The 16,624-nt window shown below is 37.6% G+C and overlaps 1 protein-coding gene across 13 annotated transcripts in view; it reads left to right on the top strand.

The window, feature by feature from the left end:
• Positions 1-16,624, top strand: part of atp2b2 (ATPase plasma membrane Ca2+ transporting 2) — a 168,013-nt gene that overhangs the window by 125,438 nt on the left and 25,951 nt on the right. For 8 of the 13 annotated variants that reach the window (XM_075461386.1, XM_075461388.1, XM_075461387.1 and 5 more), the window contains 6 exons: positions 161-193; positions 2,211-2,303; positions 4,137-4,178; positions 6,225-6,389; positions 8,035-8,249; positions 8,770-9,012. In XM_075461386.1, coding sequence (XP_075317501.1) covers positions 161-193; positions 2,211-2,303; positions 4,137-4,178; positions 6,225-6,389; positions 8,035-8,249; positions 8,770-9,012 — 791 coding nt within the window. The remainder of the gene's footprint in view (positions 1-160; positions 194-2,210; positions 2,304-4,136; positions 4,179-6,224; positions 6,390-8,034; positions 8,250-8,769; positions 9,013-16,624) is intronic. The other 5 variants (XM_075461394.1, XM_075461396.1, XM_075461389.1 and 2 more) reach the window with 4 other exon arrangements.

Genomic DNA, 16,624 nt, shown 5'->3' with positions numbered 1-16,624 from the left:
TATTTGTGTGATACAGTACCTGACATTAAGCTGAAAGTGTATGAATACGATAGGAGATGATGAATATTGGTGGTTCAGTTGTGAGCTGCAGTATCCAGGTTTTGTGGGTTGAGGTGCATCATTGTCCTTACTCTCTTATTGTTCCAAATTCACCTTGAAGGAGAGGCAATGGAAGACGGACACCAGAACACAGGTAGAGTATCATCTTTCTCTGACCCTGGGAGTTGTACTTTTGATCCTTTTGACCTCTACTGATTCCCAATAAATCACCTTGATTATTCCCCTGTTTTCTGAAGACAAGCATCCTTGCACCAGTTTAACTCGTCACTTAAAAAGAGAAGCGTCATAGTTACAATCCTGCATCTTTTTAAGTGTTGTTTCACTAGTCATACCTTCCCTCCCTCTATAATGGGTACTGCACTCATCAAACCAACTGGCTCACATCCAACATCAGCCCCGTTTCAACAGGTTCTCACACCTGTCTCATTGCTCTGTTACAGAACATTGACATGAGTATGACAGCTTTCCAGGTGTACAACACATGTATCAGGAGAAGAGAGTTGACAATAGGAACTTTTTACGATGTTTAAATTCACATCTTTCACATCAGTTTGTAGCCTACATATAACATTATTGTTGGTCCTGTTGTTTCAGAAAGCAGATAACACGGAAGCTTTCTTGTTTTGAAGCTTTTTATTTTAATGCATTTGTTAGAAGAGGTAGCTTTAAAGTTTGTCATCCCCCGAGGTTGTTCTCTGATCTGAAAACTGATAAATACTATGTCATCTTGGTCATCAACTGCAATTTTTGCTGTTCAACAGTTTAAAAGATTAATTACTTTTCCAGGTTTTACTGATCAGACTGAACAAGCTAGAGGCAGTAATCCCAGGTGATCAACCAGTTACAGCTTCACAAAATCTAACATGATCATAAACAAATTCACTTTAAATTGTCATCTTCTGAAAAGCTCTTCAAACCTTACTAAACAAATTGCTTTCACTCACTAAGTACTACATGTATGGCTGGTTTAGTACACTTAAAAATGAATGAATTAAAAGTTGCATTGACACTAAATACTGAATACTTCTGCTTAGGGTTGTTTATACATGGCTGAGACAGTTAAAGGATCCTATTTGCGAAATGTTGGATTAATCTGGTGTACAAATGTCTACGTTCACTGCCAACACAACACAGATGAGATGAGATGTTACAGTATGTTATTAAATCAAGCTATTGCTTAGCAGATATATAAAGTAGAATTCTAACAAAACTTATAAAACTTCAAAATGTTTGTAAGTCAGTGTTTATCTGGAAGTAGAAAATGAAAATATAAGCATACAGTTATTGACCCTCTAATGACAAGTTCCTTTTCCCAGGAATCATTATTTCTGTCATTGTTGTCCAACCGCATGAAAAACAAAAAAATCATAGCTCCATTCCAGGTTTTACAAACAGTAATTAGTATTAAAAGAGTCAAAGTGGCTGTGTCAAAAATATGTAACACCTTCTGTTATCCACACTATTACAATTCATTATCCTCTTCAGTTAACTGGTAAGCACATGTGTATTTCCCTGGAAAATAATTCGCTGCCTCTTATGTTTTATTTATTTTTCACTGGGGTATTTTAATTTCAGAATGCTCATGCAACAAATTAAATTATGATTTTGCAATGCTGAAAGACATTACATGAATAACATGGTTGGAATGATACACAGTCAGAACTGACCATAATCTGAGGTAAAATGTATTGCTGTTAAACATACATATTGTACAGAAACAGACAGTATACTTAAGAAAAGGGGTGTCTTAAATGACCTGGCAAATGGACATATTTTTTAAATGTAGATTTTTTTATTTTTACTTGTAATGACACGTTTTTTTTCTAAGTTGTCTTCAGATTTCATGCTCCATGCCTGCCGTCACTGTTGCTATTGTTTGTTTATTGACATTCACCTAAACCTCTTACTTAGAATAGATCACATTTATTAGACATACAGTTACAGTGATTGCACATACAAATGCATAGTTTTATAATCCACACTGATCATACAGTCTACACATGAGGTTTGCACAATATGCTGAATCTCCTTTATGTGCTATAACCATGTTATTTCTGTTCACTGTCTTGTGTGTGCACTTGGTTTGGCGTGCTTGTGGGGGCGTGTGTGTTTTTGTTCATTCATGTTCAACCCTCATTGTTACTGGCTAGATTGCTCCCATCCTCCTATCCACCCCATTGCAACTATTGCCACGGATGGGGCTGCAGGCATTAATGCCCCTGGCAGTGCCAGCCTAATTAATGGTAGGTTGACAACACGTCTGATCTCTGACCTCTCTCTGTTGTGACTTTTGACACCTTCTACCTTCTCCATTCTCCAACCCCCTTTTCACCATAGGTGCACACTTTCTGCTTAGGTCTGCCCTCAGTTGTTTGGAACCTTTTTGTACCCATGCTGTCAGTGCATGCCTGTTGTAGTAGAAATTAGTCTTGTGTTTTTTTGTTCTTGTCTTTATTCTGTCTTGCAATGCTTTGTATGGTACTGTCATGAAAACATATGTATTGAATTTAAAACCAAAGGAAATAAACTTTTGATAATTTCAGTTAAAAAGTAGAAACACCCTGTACATTTGAGCCTTTATGATAAAACTAATTAAAACTAATACTTTTTGTTATTTCAATCATTTAGATGTATGAGTCGATATTAGACATTAGTAGATGTGTGGTGGCAAAATCCTTATGTAGGACCATCTCTTACGATTAGGTGTCCTCACAGAAAAATAAAACTTCTTTCATTTTTAGATGGGGTTCTCTTTAGTCTTTATCTCCTCATAGAGCAGCCCCAGAGTGTTTGTAGTTAAGATCAGAGGGGCAGAATTTGCGATTTAATGCTGACCTTGTGCTGTCCTGGGCTGGAACACAGAGATTTGTCATTTTCAGCTTTATTATAACACCAGGGAACTGGCTAATGTGGAAGAGGTGACGGAATGACTCTGCTCTGGTTTGCTGGTCCTCAGCTCTACTTGATTAACTTTCTCAATGACCTTTGTGTTCACAGATTTGAAATACAGATTTTGTCTTATTTCTGGTCTTCCTACCACCAACAGACAAAAAAAAAAAAAAAGAATAGGAAAAACAATGGACAGTCTGAAATAAATATTTTCCAACTCTTTTTATACAGTATATTCTGACTCTATTTTTATCTTTATCCAGATTTTTTTAAGAATGATCAAGTGTACATTTTACCTTCTGACAAGGTTCACAGCAGCTGTATTAGACTATCCATAAGTTAATTGTTGTTTGACTTAACTGCACATTTTAATTAAGCTCCCTTCCTTTGAGCCAACTTCAGCGGCATAATAAACTTATTGTCCTTGTACTTATCTTTCAATATTCCGTTGTTCTTATGCAACTTGACCATGTGGGAGGCTTTTCCTTCAGGCACTCTTTCTCTCTGTGTGTTGTTCACATCTCCAATCTGCTTCCCTCTGAGTGTGTGATCTTGCATGTGTTTTCTGAACTTTCCTCTTATGCATGCTGTCTAATGTTTGTGTGTATTGTGTGTATTTGTGGTGCACACTCTCTCAATGTTAGTGTTCAGTGTGACGCTCTCTCTACCGTTTGTTTTATACTTTATGTTATAACTTGACCATTTGACTCAATGTTAGCTATGTTTGTGGAGTTACTGCTGTTATCAAGTAGAGTACGTCAGCAGAGAATGTGAAGTTTTTTTTTAACTTTGAAAATAACATTCTATCACATAATATGAGTATATTTTTGTAAATATATTTTAATTACAAAGAAACTTTTTATTACCTGATTATCATGTTCTAAAATAAAAACAATTCAATGTTAACATATTTCAATTTAATTACAGATAAATAAGCACTTCACTGGATTACATTTTTTTTTTTTTAACTCCTTGTGTGGATGTAGCTACCTGTTACATAACATCACTTATGGATCACAAGCCTTTCTATGTGACTGTCACAAAGATGTTGTATTAAAAGTCATTTTCCTGTCTCCCTGTTTGTAATTTTTGGTTCTCACGTTTTGTGCTGTCTCTGTGGGGATGGTTTGTTGACTTGTCTGCCTTGGTTATTTTTGTTGTTATTGTCTTGTATGTCTTCATCATAGGTAAAATGCAAGATGGCAATATGGAGAGCAACCAGATTAAAGGTAACCAAACCATATGTTTCACTCTCTCCTCCCCTGACTCCCCTCTCCCACCTCCTTCTTCCTCCTCTCATTTCTTTATTATTTCTTTAATTATTTATTTGCTTTTTATGGTTTGTGGTATAAGCTCTGGGTCAACAGCAGGTGGAAAATCCCATGCTACCAGGCTTTATCTATTTCAGTTCACATTGTTTTTGATAACACACTCTCTCTAAAGGGACTATGTTGTGCTAATTCAGAGTAGATTGTAAAGACTTTGGAGTCCATCACTCGCTGAAGTAATTTTCAGACATTGTGGGTGTGGAGGAAATTGGATCATTTTTTGACCCAGGTTTTAACCACATTCTCATCAGGTTAGAAAATTCCTCCTTTTTACTTTCTTAATGTTTGCCATTGATGTGTTGTCTGTGGTCTGTTGTTCTCTTGTTGTTTTTGTTTTGTTGTTTGCTCATCTTGTTCTTTCTAAGGGAACAGCAACCTTTCCCTCCGCTGTTCTGCATCCACCTCACTCACGTTACACTTGCCTTTTCTCCAGAAACACCCAATACTAGTTTTCTGAGCACTCTTCTTATGATCTGTACTTTTTTCCCCTGTTCACATGATTTTTGCCTCTCGCAATCCAATATAATTTGGGTGGCATAAAAGACAGTCTGTAACATCTTGTGGTGTCTTATATACATTATAAAGGTTGTAACTAAGGTTTATTTTTTATTACTGGTATTAAATGAAAAATACTCAAACCAGGTTGCCATTTGTCTCATAGACTAAAATCCTTCTTTTCTTTTTTATTCAAATACAATTTCATCATGAGAGACACAGATACATGTGTATCTGTATATGTATCTATCTATCTGTAGGGTATGTATACAGATACATACTCTTAATTTGAATGAATTAATGATTCATCACTAGTATCTACAACAAGTTCAACCAGCAAGTCAACAGGTAAACAAGGCTGTGTAAGCTTAACCCAATCATGTTGTATCAGAAAAACCTATCCTTTCTTACAATAAAGGTGAAATAAAGCAGTGAAATAGTCAGTGTCCCCAAAGCAGGGGATAAAAATTAAATGAAGATCATAGTGATTACAGTAGAAGCCAAGGATGTATTATGGTGATTTTGATCAAGATCAACATTGCTAGAATATAGAAGAAACTGTCTCCTTCAGAGAATAAACTAACGTCCTGCATGCGTTTAAATATCAAACATTGCTCATCTGCTAAAAAACAGCTGGATACATATTGAAAAAAGTCTGTCTTGTGTCCTGGGGGTGGAAAAAATGAAATGCACAGCATAGAGTATGAGAAATGTTCGACATTAAAAGGTTTTTCATGATCATCAAATGCATGCCTCATTGTGATTAGAAAGCTAGAGTGAAATATTTCTTGATAATGGGTCACATTAACGGAGAAGCAGTGAATGTGTGTGATTTTGTGTGTCTCAGCATGTGTGTGCGCTTGTGTCAGAGTGAGATAGAAATACAATGAAGTAACTGAGACTGGTTTTACTGCCTGAACAATATTTTTTTACAGAAGACCTTGTATTTGCCACACCATAAAACACCTCATATAGTATAAAGTAGATAGAAAATCAATTGCTCTGTGAGAACAAACATTATAGATACTATTGTTCATATGCCAAAATGTGTTTTTATTTTCAAAATTAATTGTCTGTGTGACAACCACACTATGTATTTCAGCATAGTCTCTAATGAGATTATTCATTTCAATAAAATGTATAATAATGTATTCATAAAATGACTTTATGTATTAAATATTTGATATGAGAAGCTATATAAGCTTTCATTTTATTTATCTTCTTACTGCTCATCATACCTCTAAATACACATTTGATTCACATGTCTTAATGGGATGTTATATTTCTCTTCTGATGGTTTTAAATCTATTTTCTCTTTCAATACTGAACATATAGAGCAAGAGTCACACCTGAGGGTCCCCCCGCATTCTCTTTTCATAGGTTTTAATCTCCATTATTAACACCGGTTCTTGTTTTTTTTCCGTTTTTTTTTTTTTCCTCTTATGTTTATAGTTAAGAAGCAGGATGGAGCAGCTGCCATGGAAATGCAGCCACTCAAGAGTGCTGAAGGTGGAGAGACAGATGAAAAAGAGAAGAAGAAAGTGTCCGCTCCGAAGAAAGAGAAGTCTGTGCTGCAAGGGAAGCTGACCAAACTGGCTGTCCAGATTGGCAAAGCAGGTACAGCAAATTGCACACAGAAAAATCCATCACTCAGTCAGGCAGAAAATCAACGACAACAAGGTACTGAACCATCATCCTATCCATCAAAAACATATGTTGTACTCAGAGGGTCTACTTTGTAGTTGCTTGAAGCAATCAAAGCAGTTACAAAGAAAGTTAAGAAGTCTGAATTATAAAACCTGTTCACTCTATTTTTCTATTTGACGTGCCCTTGAGGGACTTGATAAATCACTGCCGTGGCAACACTTAGATTCTGTAATGCAGCCTTTGATCTTTCTTTTTGTGATCATGGTTCTTAATCAGTTGTTTGAATTGCAATTTGAATTAGGCAATGATGGCAAGGGGTTGCATTAGGTCTGTAAATGGAAGCATTTTTAAGTAAAAGATGTCTGTCAGCCAATATCCCTCACAGTGGTTGTTCTTTCACCAGCAACATGTCAGGATTATCATCGAACATATTTTCATTTGAAAGATTTGAAAAAGTCCTTGTTTTTCGAAAGGGCTGTTATATATCAGAGTGTTGTCCTGAGTGATAGAATGGGGACGTGGTGTCAGAACAATGAAGTTCCATGAGTTGATTAGCATTGAAGCAGCACTGTGAGATCATATGGTATTCCTGCAGAATCAGTGCACACTGACACACTTTAGAGCCTGTTGGTCCTAAAAAGCCTCACCTTGTCTGTTCCTCTCACTTAAATAACACTTAAATATTGTTGCCATTCAAACAAATGGTTTGCATAGCATTACACAGTCCTAATACAGTAAATTTTATTGAACTATTGGTACAAAGTTTGTCATGCCAACCCCATCCATTCCCCTGTTATTTGTGAAATCACTAATGCAGACAAAGGTACACATTTAATCTAATGAACTGAAATGCAATATTATTTCCCTACTGCAATTAAGACTTGTTGACAACATTTCTTGTGTTGACTCAACATTTAAAAAGTAACATTGTACATTCGTATACATTTTTATCTGAGGATTAATTACTTCTGTTCAGTGAGAGATAACAACTTCAAAATAAACGTGTTTATGTGTTGTTTATCTTTTAAAAACCTTTTAATACTTCAAGATGTAATTGGAACAAAAGCACAAGAGTACCTAATAACATAATAAATGGTTTTGTTTGAAAAAAACTATTTGATTTGTGTAAGTAATATGAATGACCTAACGTGTAGAAAACCCAGTTTGAAGCAGTTCTACTTAATTATAGGCATGCTTGAGAAGTTAAACTGTCAAGAAGATCAATTAAGGCAGCTTTGAGGTTACTGCTGTTGCCTCACAACAACATGGCTCTGAGTTGAACTTCTCTGTTGCCTGTCTGTGGAAATTTTAAAGGGTCTCCTTGGTTTTATGCTCTGGTTTTCTTCTAGAGGCTATTTTCTCCCCCATCAAAACACATGAATGTTGTAGTATGTTTTAATAATTACTTACTGAATCGCAACACTGCTAAGATCTAGAGCTTCTTAAATCAGCTGTCAAATTCTCCGACAAGGAACAGTATTGTGACAAAAAGGTACTGTAGTCACTCACCATTGAATATTCATCAAACAAGAGTATATCAAGAATGTAAGACCTCTTCCAGTGTTGCACTCTCAACATCCCTTTCCTCTGCTGACACCTTCTGTACATCTTTTAGGTTTGCTCATGTCGGCCGTTACAGTCATCATCCTTGTCCTGTTTTTTGCCATTGACAACTTTGTGATGAAGAAGCGCCCTTGGATGCCAGAGTGTACTCCGATCTACATCCAGTACTTTGTCAAGTTCTTTATCATTGGTGTGACTGTGCTGGTGGTGGCCGTGCCAGAGGGGTTGCCGCTGGCTGTCACCATCTCACTGGCATACTCTGTCAAGGTAAGAAAGAAAAAACAGCATCGTTTTTTAAGCTGATTAGCTGATGATCTTTATCATGTATCTTAAAACATAACTAGACACATTGTTGATGCAGGGAGTATTACATCTATAGATTTTAAAATGAGAAATGGTCCCACATTTTTCATTCAAGCTTTTGTTATTTCAGTATTTCGGGGGAATATTCATGTTACTTAATGTGTGAAAATTTGTGAATCTGTTCCAGAGCTGTCATTTATTTATAGTTATGCATGAGGACTCAGTGTAATAAATTATTGTACCATGTCAACACATATTGACTCACAGTATTAAAAAAAAACAAAAAAAAAAAACCCAACTGTTGTTTTTCACAATGTGTCTTTTGCATTTTTTATCCATTTGAATTTAATGTTTTAATGCACCATACTAGTACAGACACATTATTTTCCATCATATACAGCATTGTAATAATTATCACCATTGAATTTAAAGCGGGGCAAAACTATCAAATGTTTTCAAATGTGCTCATATTTCTGACCAACAGAAAATGATGAAAGACAACAACCTTGTGCGTCATCTGGATGCATGTGAAACAATGGGTAATGCAACAGCCATCTGCTCTGACAAGACGGGCACACTAACCACCAACCGCATGACAGCTGTGCAGTGTTATGTTGGAGATGTGCACTACAAAGAAATTCCAGATCCTGGAGGACTACCACCCAAATCGCTGGACTTACTGGTCAATTCTATTGCTATCAACAGCGCCTATACTACAAAAATACTGGTAAGCTATATGTAATTGTAGCTGTTTTGACTGTAACCCTGACCTTGTCTTACAATTTCTATTGTTCTAAAGTCTAATAAGATTAAACTTTAACATCTTGGAAAGGCTGCATGGATATCAGCTTAGTCTGTGTCAGCTGTAAAACCGTATGATGACAGCATCTTAGAAACCGTGAGACAGGTCTGCAGTGCTTTCTTTTTGGCAGAGCAGGCAGTGTCCTTGGCTGCTGCTTTAGATTCATCAGGCATTCACTCAACTTGTCACCTTGAGAACGGTTGTGTAATTTTGTCTTATCTGATATTCAGAGCGTAGCAGACTGTAATTGAATCCAATCTATCTAAGTGCTGGAGATGGTTTCTTGTTTACAGTGAATGCAGTTGACAGAGATTTTCTTTTGGCCAATTAGACCTGCTTGCAATAAGAAACAGATATATGGACATGCAGACTCATTGAAAGTATATTACATCTTTTTTTCATCACAGAATCGTAAACCTGATTGCATGCATACATGTTCAGACTAAAGGTCTGAAAGATTATTTCTAAAATAAAGTACTTGAGCACATGTTCCAAAAGCAAATAATGCCAAGATCAGGATGTCTTCAGCCTGTTAGGACAACATGTCTGAGTAATCCTTTCCCTGGCATGTCCATGTGTACTCACCTGTGTACTCAAACACACAGACACATTCATGCAAGTTGTGCCTGTGCATGTGTGATCAACCTTGTAAACTCCTGTAGAGTCCATTCATTGATGGCTGACCAGCTAACAAATGTCTTTTTGAGACTTGCACGGGAGTGAGCTGAGCAGGTGGGACATCTGTGATCCAAGCATCCCACAGATTTCACTTCCTACCCCTCAAGGCGAAATTATTGTTTTGGTGCAAACTGAGTGTTGGTCATTGGATTTCTTACAATGGGTGAAAAATTTTAGTCTACACTCCTTTCAACTTTGGTTTCTTTCACAGAGAGTAGATACATTGTATCTTCTGCACAGTAATCACTTCATCCTAGTGTACAATTAAATTAATTGTGTGTCGCAGCCTTAATTATAGGTTGTGCTGCAATTTTTATGTCCATGTACATTACTTTATAGATAATTTGTCCAAATGTTTATATTTAATATTTTCAAAGATGTACATTTTATATCTAAATCAAATTTCATCTGCATGCCACACACTTTGCAACTTCTTCAATCTTTAGATGAACAAACTCAAGGACTGATATTGCTGTGTATTGAGGTACTGTATTCCAGTTCCATCTTTCCTCCGCTTGCCAATTAACAGATATCACTGCATTTGCCTGGACCTATTGTCTGACTTTTGTTCAAAACGGTTCAAATGGAATCCAAGCAGTTTTGAGTGTGAAAAATCAACCTGAATCCAAAAAAGAACACGTAATATTGCCTATACTTTGTTCAAATATAGTTTGTAGTGACGGTCGGTTTTGATAGAACTTAAGATTTTGAAACGCTTCAAATTATATACATAAAATATTCATATATATAAAATTACCAAAAAAAATCCTTTTTTGTGAATTGAACACTTTGTGTACAGAACAGACCGATTTTTGATTATTTTGCTATAAGTAGATAGTTTGGCATTCATACAGAAATGGAAATGTATGTTTATTAACACTTAAAAGTTCATTAAAACTGTGATTGCTTCAAAAAGATAGAATATCAGATGTTCTTGAACAGTATTACATCTTGCCACACATTTTTTTGCACAAGACTGCACATCTAAACTGATATTTGGTGTACTTTTGAAAACAAGCCTTACATTCATATTCAAATATCAGTCCAGGGAACTGCACATAGTATTTAAGGATTTTATGTCTCTTTTGGGAACTAAAAGCTAACCCTAATGCCTCTTTATCACATTCTGTTTGAATTAATCTATTTTACATCTGTCATTGATGTAGCTTTGTCATCTACACTCAGGGTCTTTACTGCTGCTCTCCTTGCCCCAGGCACTCCACTTCAGCATTTGTAAGCACAACATGATCCTAGAACACAGTAACCCCCCCAAAAAATAAACTATGATATATTGCAGCTACGTATCATTACAGATGGTTATAGTTATCTTTATGATAAAAATGACCATTATTATTTTACATTGATATACATACAAAACATTTATCTGTGCATATGCCAGGTCTTCCACACATATACTGTACATACAAGCAACATATGTACGAACATACAGTTTACTACACATATGATATAGATTACTGATACTATGACAAATGTTAATCTGCCGTGAAATTTGATCAGTTTTGCAGAGGCACTTTTTATGTATAGTATATTAATTCTAAACTGAAATGTATTCTGAGAAAAAAGTGGGGGAAAAAAAGTAAATTTTTAAAAGAAACATGATTGTTTACAGAAATGCATGGTGAACTTTTCTGTAAACAACAGAACATTATGGGATTATGGGATGTGAGGGATTTAAATTTAAAAAACCAACTGGTCCAAGAAGAGCTTTTTTTTGTCTTACAAAAATCTGTTTTAGAAAGTTTGTTCATTGTCACTGATTTCAGCTTGAAGTAACATAGTGCTAGCTCCGTCATCGTACAAGTTGACCAGCGAAGTGGACATTTTTTGTGAAAAGTTTGCATGGTCTCCCTCTACATGCCTGAGGTTTCTCCTGGTGCTCTGGATTCTACCCACAGTCCAAAGACATGCATGTTTGTTAAATTAGGGATTGACATTAAGTTGTTGGTGTGAGTGTGATTGTGAGTGTGCACATGCATTGCTATCTATTTCTCTGTTGGGGCTTTTCAACCAGCAGTCACCTGCATAAAGTCTTCTTCAGCACTTCCCAAAGATTCTTAATGAGGTTAAGGTCTGGATTCTGTGGTGACCAAACTGTATGTAAAAATGATGTCATAATTTTATGGCCCTGTCACACTGTTGCGTATGGCACTAGCGTATGCCAGCTTATGAAAATTATCACTCATACGCTGGTATACGCTGACATACGCTAGGGGAACGTTAGGCATAGGTTGTATACGTTTCAAGCACGCTGGCATACGCTGAGGCAGAAATAAATTTTTGAACATGCTCAAAACTTTTGTGCGTATGGTTAATACGCTAAGCATACGCTTGGAATACGCTGAATACGCTAGAGGTACGATATAGGTACGTTACTGATAGGTCGAGAACGCTGGACATAAGTGGCCATAGATTGGCATGAAGGTGTACCGTACAGCTAGCGTATTTATAGCCTCCGCCCGTCTGCCAGAGATGGAGGCGGCAACTGACATATCTGAGGCAACCGACGATTCACGGGAGCGGTCAGGAGGAGGAGTTGGGGATCTTGATCGCTCAGAAGCATGTAACTCATCAGCCGCAGGCGCATCAGGCATTTCAGCAGGTTTGGGTGAGAATGATTCTTGTGTTTTTTTGCCTTTTCCTCGACCTCAGCCTCGGCCCAGGGCCCGGGCAAACGACGATTGCTTCTTGGGAGGCATGATCGAGATGAATGTCTCGAGAGATGTTGATAGCGCGTCGTCTACTGCAATAATGGAGCAATGTGGAAAGGCTGCTGATATAGGCGCGTTGAAACGTACGCTGGGCATGCGCAGTTCATATGCTACTCATACGCTAGTCATACGCAGAGTACGCTGGTTATACGTTGTTCATACGCTGACATACGCTGGTCATACGCTGTCAATACGCTGACCATAAGCTACTCATAGGTTCAATACGGTAAGTATACGCACAATTCTTTATTTTCAAGGACTTTTCGTGCGTATGAAAATTATATTATTAATTTTCATAGGCAACTCATACGCTTCTCTCATATGCAACAGTGTGACAGGGCCATAACAATTAACCTCGTAATTCATCCTTTGCTCATGGCAGATATTTCTAGTTCACAGCAGAGGACAAGCGTCCAATGAGACAACATCATTAGAAGGGTGTTAACTCTATTTGTCAGTCAGCTCTGTGAAATGGTAGAAAACATGGAAATATTGGATTTTTGTCGTCTTTCACCCAATTGTTTACAAACAGATGATTGAAGATGATTAAGATGATTATGCAACAATTATCATAATTGCTCTGATAATTTAATTGTTGGATTTGATTGTTAATTGTGATGGGCCTAACCTCCAGTCACGATCATTCGAGTCCCCATTCGGCTTCAGCAATTTCCTTAGTTTTTTTGTTTGCTTGATGCAGACCAATAATTTGGCTCTCTCAAACAGACTAACATGTTTTCTACGACCTCACAATGGGCCTCATGCAACAAAACGTTCGTACACACAGATTTGTTCTTAAGTCGTGTGTACGAGTGATTTAAGAGAATTTGCGCATTCACCAATCTTTTCGTATTTTACGTTTTCTTTCAGGTACGAACAGAATTTACAAGTGATCCAGACCTGTCGTAGGAGTTTCGTAAAATAGTCCGCTGTTATTCCAATGAAGTTTGCTTCACTAATGGATTGTATATTTAATCACTTTGAAGCAAACATAAATAAATATATACATTATACCCTATAATAATGCTGACATTATTCTGTTTGTTTGACTCTGTATATAACAAGGTCAATGGAAAGTGTAACCAGCGGCTGACTTGCTACTTTTGGATGCCTTAGTGCATGTGTGCTCAGAGACCGTGTAGACCAGTAATACTCACTATTTTTTTCACAAGAGCCACATTGGCAGAGCAAAATCAAGGGAAGAGCCACTTTTACAACAACATACTAAGTCCCCTTTTGCAAATATGCATTTTTACAAATAAAACATCCCACAAATAAAGAAACAACACAGCCAATACATTTTCAATTAAGACCATATTTACCTTAATACTGGGATGAGCGGAAGCTGGCGTGCATGTCCTTGACTTTCTTCGTGTTGTATTTGTAGTTTTTTTGTTGTAATCATAGTGAGACATTTAAGATGAGCATGTTTTTTGTGCTCGTTTTTGCCCTTTTTTAATTAAAACCGATCCATTGTGGCTGCATCTCGCGCCGGCTAGCGTGCACTGCGGTCAAGTGTGACGGTGGTTTAAGCGGGCTGCGTTGCCAGGTTTAACAGAGCCCCCTTTAGGAAACACCATTAAGCCTTAATTAATACTTAATAAAAATACTTAATACTACAAAAACACAAACTTAATAAAAATACTTAATACTGTGCAGTATCCGCCTTATGTTATTTGAAAAGATCTATTGTTATTGTTACCATATTTTTATAAGCAACTATGCGAGTGCGAGCCACCAATTAAAGCTTGAGGAGCCGCGCAATGAGTATCTCTGGTGTAGACAGACAAATGGCTGACAAATTGCGATTTAGATTCCCAAGGACTTTGCTGCTGCAAATATGCAGCTTGCTCTCATCAGTTTATCACCCATGGTACATCAAATTCCCATACACCGCCGTCCAACAAGTACAAATTAAGAGGGACTTTCATGCGTTGGCTGGACTGCCAAACATAATCGGAGCAATAGACTGCACACATATACACATCAAAGCACCCGTGCTGTCGTGGAGCGCACTGAGCTGAAGGCCAGGTGGGTGTGTCTCAATACAGCGGGAAACAAACTGCACTATAGCCCAGAGAAGGCATTCCAGATTTGCACAATATTGCCATGAACGAGGGTCTCCTACTACCTGAACCAGCCCAGGCAGACCAGAAGGTGTGGTGCCAGAAGACCCCCCTCATGGACCACCCCATCAAAGTTCCATCATGATGGGGCGGTCGGTGGTGTAGTGGGTTAAGCAGCCGCCCCATGTACAGAGGCTACAGTCCTCACTGCAGCTGGCCCCGGTTCGACTCCCGCACCGAGCGGCCCTGTGCTGCGTGTCTTTGCCCCCTGCTTCCTGTCTCTCTCCAACTGTCCTCTCATTAAAGACATAAAAAGCCCAAAAAAATACTTAAAAAAAAAAAAAAGAGCCATCATGATGAGGCAACAACTGATTGCACGGCTTTAGTTGCAGTCATCGAGCGCCTGGCCATGGCGAGACGTTTTTTTTTTTTTTTTAAGCCATTTTCATATCAAACCATTTCTTTTTTATTTCGGTGACATTACAGGTGACACGGAATTAACAGCACTCTTTATATGGTATTATTTTGGGCGTGGAGTATGCAAATTTACTATCCTCGTACACGTGCCCCTTAAATACGCACGGGCGGCATTCATCATTTACGCAGGTCGTTTACACACTTTTTTCCAAGTTAAGAGCGTTTGTTGAATCTGACGTGGCGTGTTCGTACGAGACCGTACAAAAAAAGCAAGAGAAATTTAGAATAAAAATACGAAAATGTTCTTGCATGAGGCCCATTGTGTCTTTTGACATGGTTGTTTAAGGAATGAGAAGCTACTCACTGCATCTCTTAGAGTCAAATAACTTGTTGCCCGCTGAAATACAACAATATTTTACTAACTGATAGTTTTTTCCCTATTCAGGCTAGAAAGGAATTTTTTTTTGCTCAGGCAGTGTATGTATTTTACTACAGGATGATTTGTTCTGATGGATGGATGGATAACTATTATTATTCCTGATCTGCTTCTTCTTAATATTATTATTATCATTATTTGTTGCAGTAATTGTTGTATGTATAATCACAGGATGCACAAATAGTCAATTCAAATCGTTTTTACAGCTGTATATACATAAGTTTATTGACAAAACTGTTACCAGTATTGTTTTTTAAATTAATTATTCACATGTAATAGATATGTGATATTTAGAACATACAGAATTAAGAAAAGCAACAAAGACAAAGTAAGATTGAGTTTGGCAGATTAATTATGGAACTCGGGGAGCGGGATGCAAAAAATAAATTTGAGAGGATATTCAGTCCATCCCTCTTTCCCTCACCCAGACACCTCGACTCCCGCGGCATCACTCCAACCCTGCAGTATGCTAGCTGGTGTATTCTTATATAACAGGCCAATCCGATGGGAGGCCAGGATGGCAATGGAAGTCTTTCATGGTCACAACACAAAGGCAAATAGGCTGGCTTTGATACCCATATCACTCCCTCTAGTGCTCTTTGGCTACATACTACAGTCACTGCTATCTCTCTACCTCTTCTCTCCACACATGCATACTACAGTACCAAGAAACCTCATCCTCAAGGGAGAAATTTACACACATTTACACAATGAAGCCAAACAGTATAAGTAGATTCACATTATTTACATGCACTCGTACAAAAATTCAACATCCACGTGCATGTCAACAATGACATATTCATTTCTTAACAGTATGTGAACACAAATATAAAAGTGAGCACACAAGTAGAATCTCAACACACTAGTCAGCCTTGGATGCAGTCAGATTTGGTACAGCAGGAATTGTGAACAGCATTCAGTGACGTCAATCTACCGACATCATTTGGACTGCTCATGCGTCACTCCTAGTGGCCCCAGTATCCTACAGAGACTTCGCTGTGCTTTGATTTTCTTTTTTCCCCCTCCATCTTGTTGGTCTCCATTTGTTGATTATTTATGTGCCATGATAAAACTTTAACACACAGGAGAGCTGAGAGTAGATGAGAGTAAGTGTAAAGATGCTTGTACATTAGCAGACACAAATCACTCATACACACATCTGTCATATCAGACGTTAGGACGCTGTTTGAGGTATTCAGACCACAGGTGTG

The sequence above is a fragment of the Odontesthes bonariensis genome, chromosome 3, assembly GCF_027942865.1.
Source record: "Odontesthes bonariensis isolate fOdoBon6 chromosome 3, fOdoBon6.hap1, whole genome shotgun sequence".
NCBI lineage: Eukaryota > Metazoa > Chordata > Actinopteri > Atheriniformes > Atherinopsidae > Odontesthes > Odontesthes bonariensis.
This window is presented reverse-complemented; position numbering and strand designations above follow the sequence as displayed.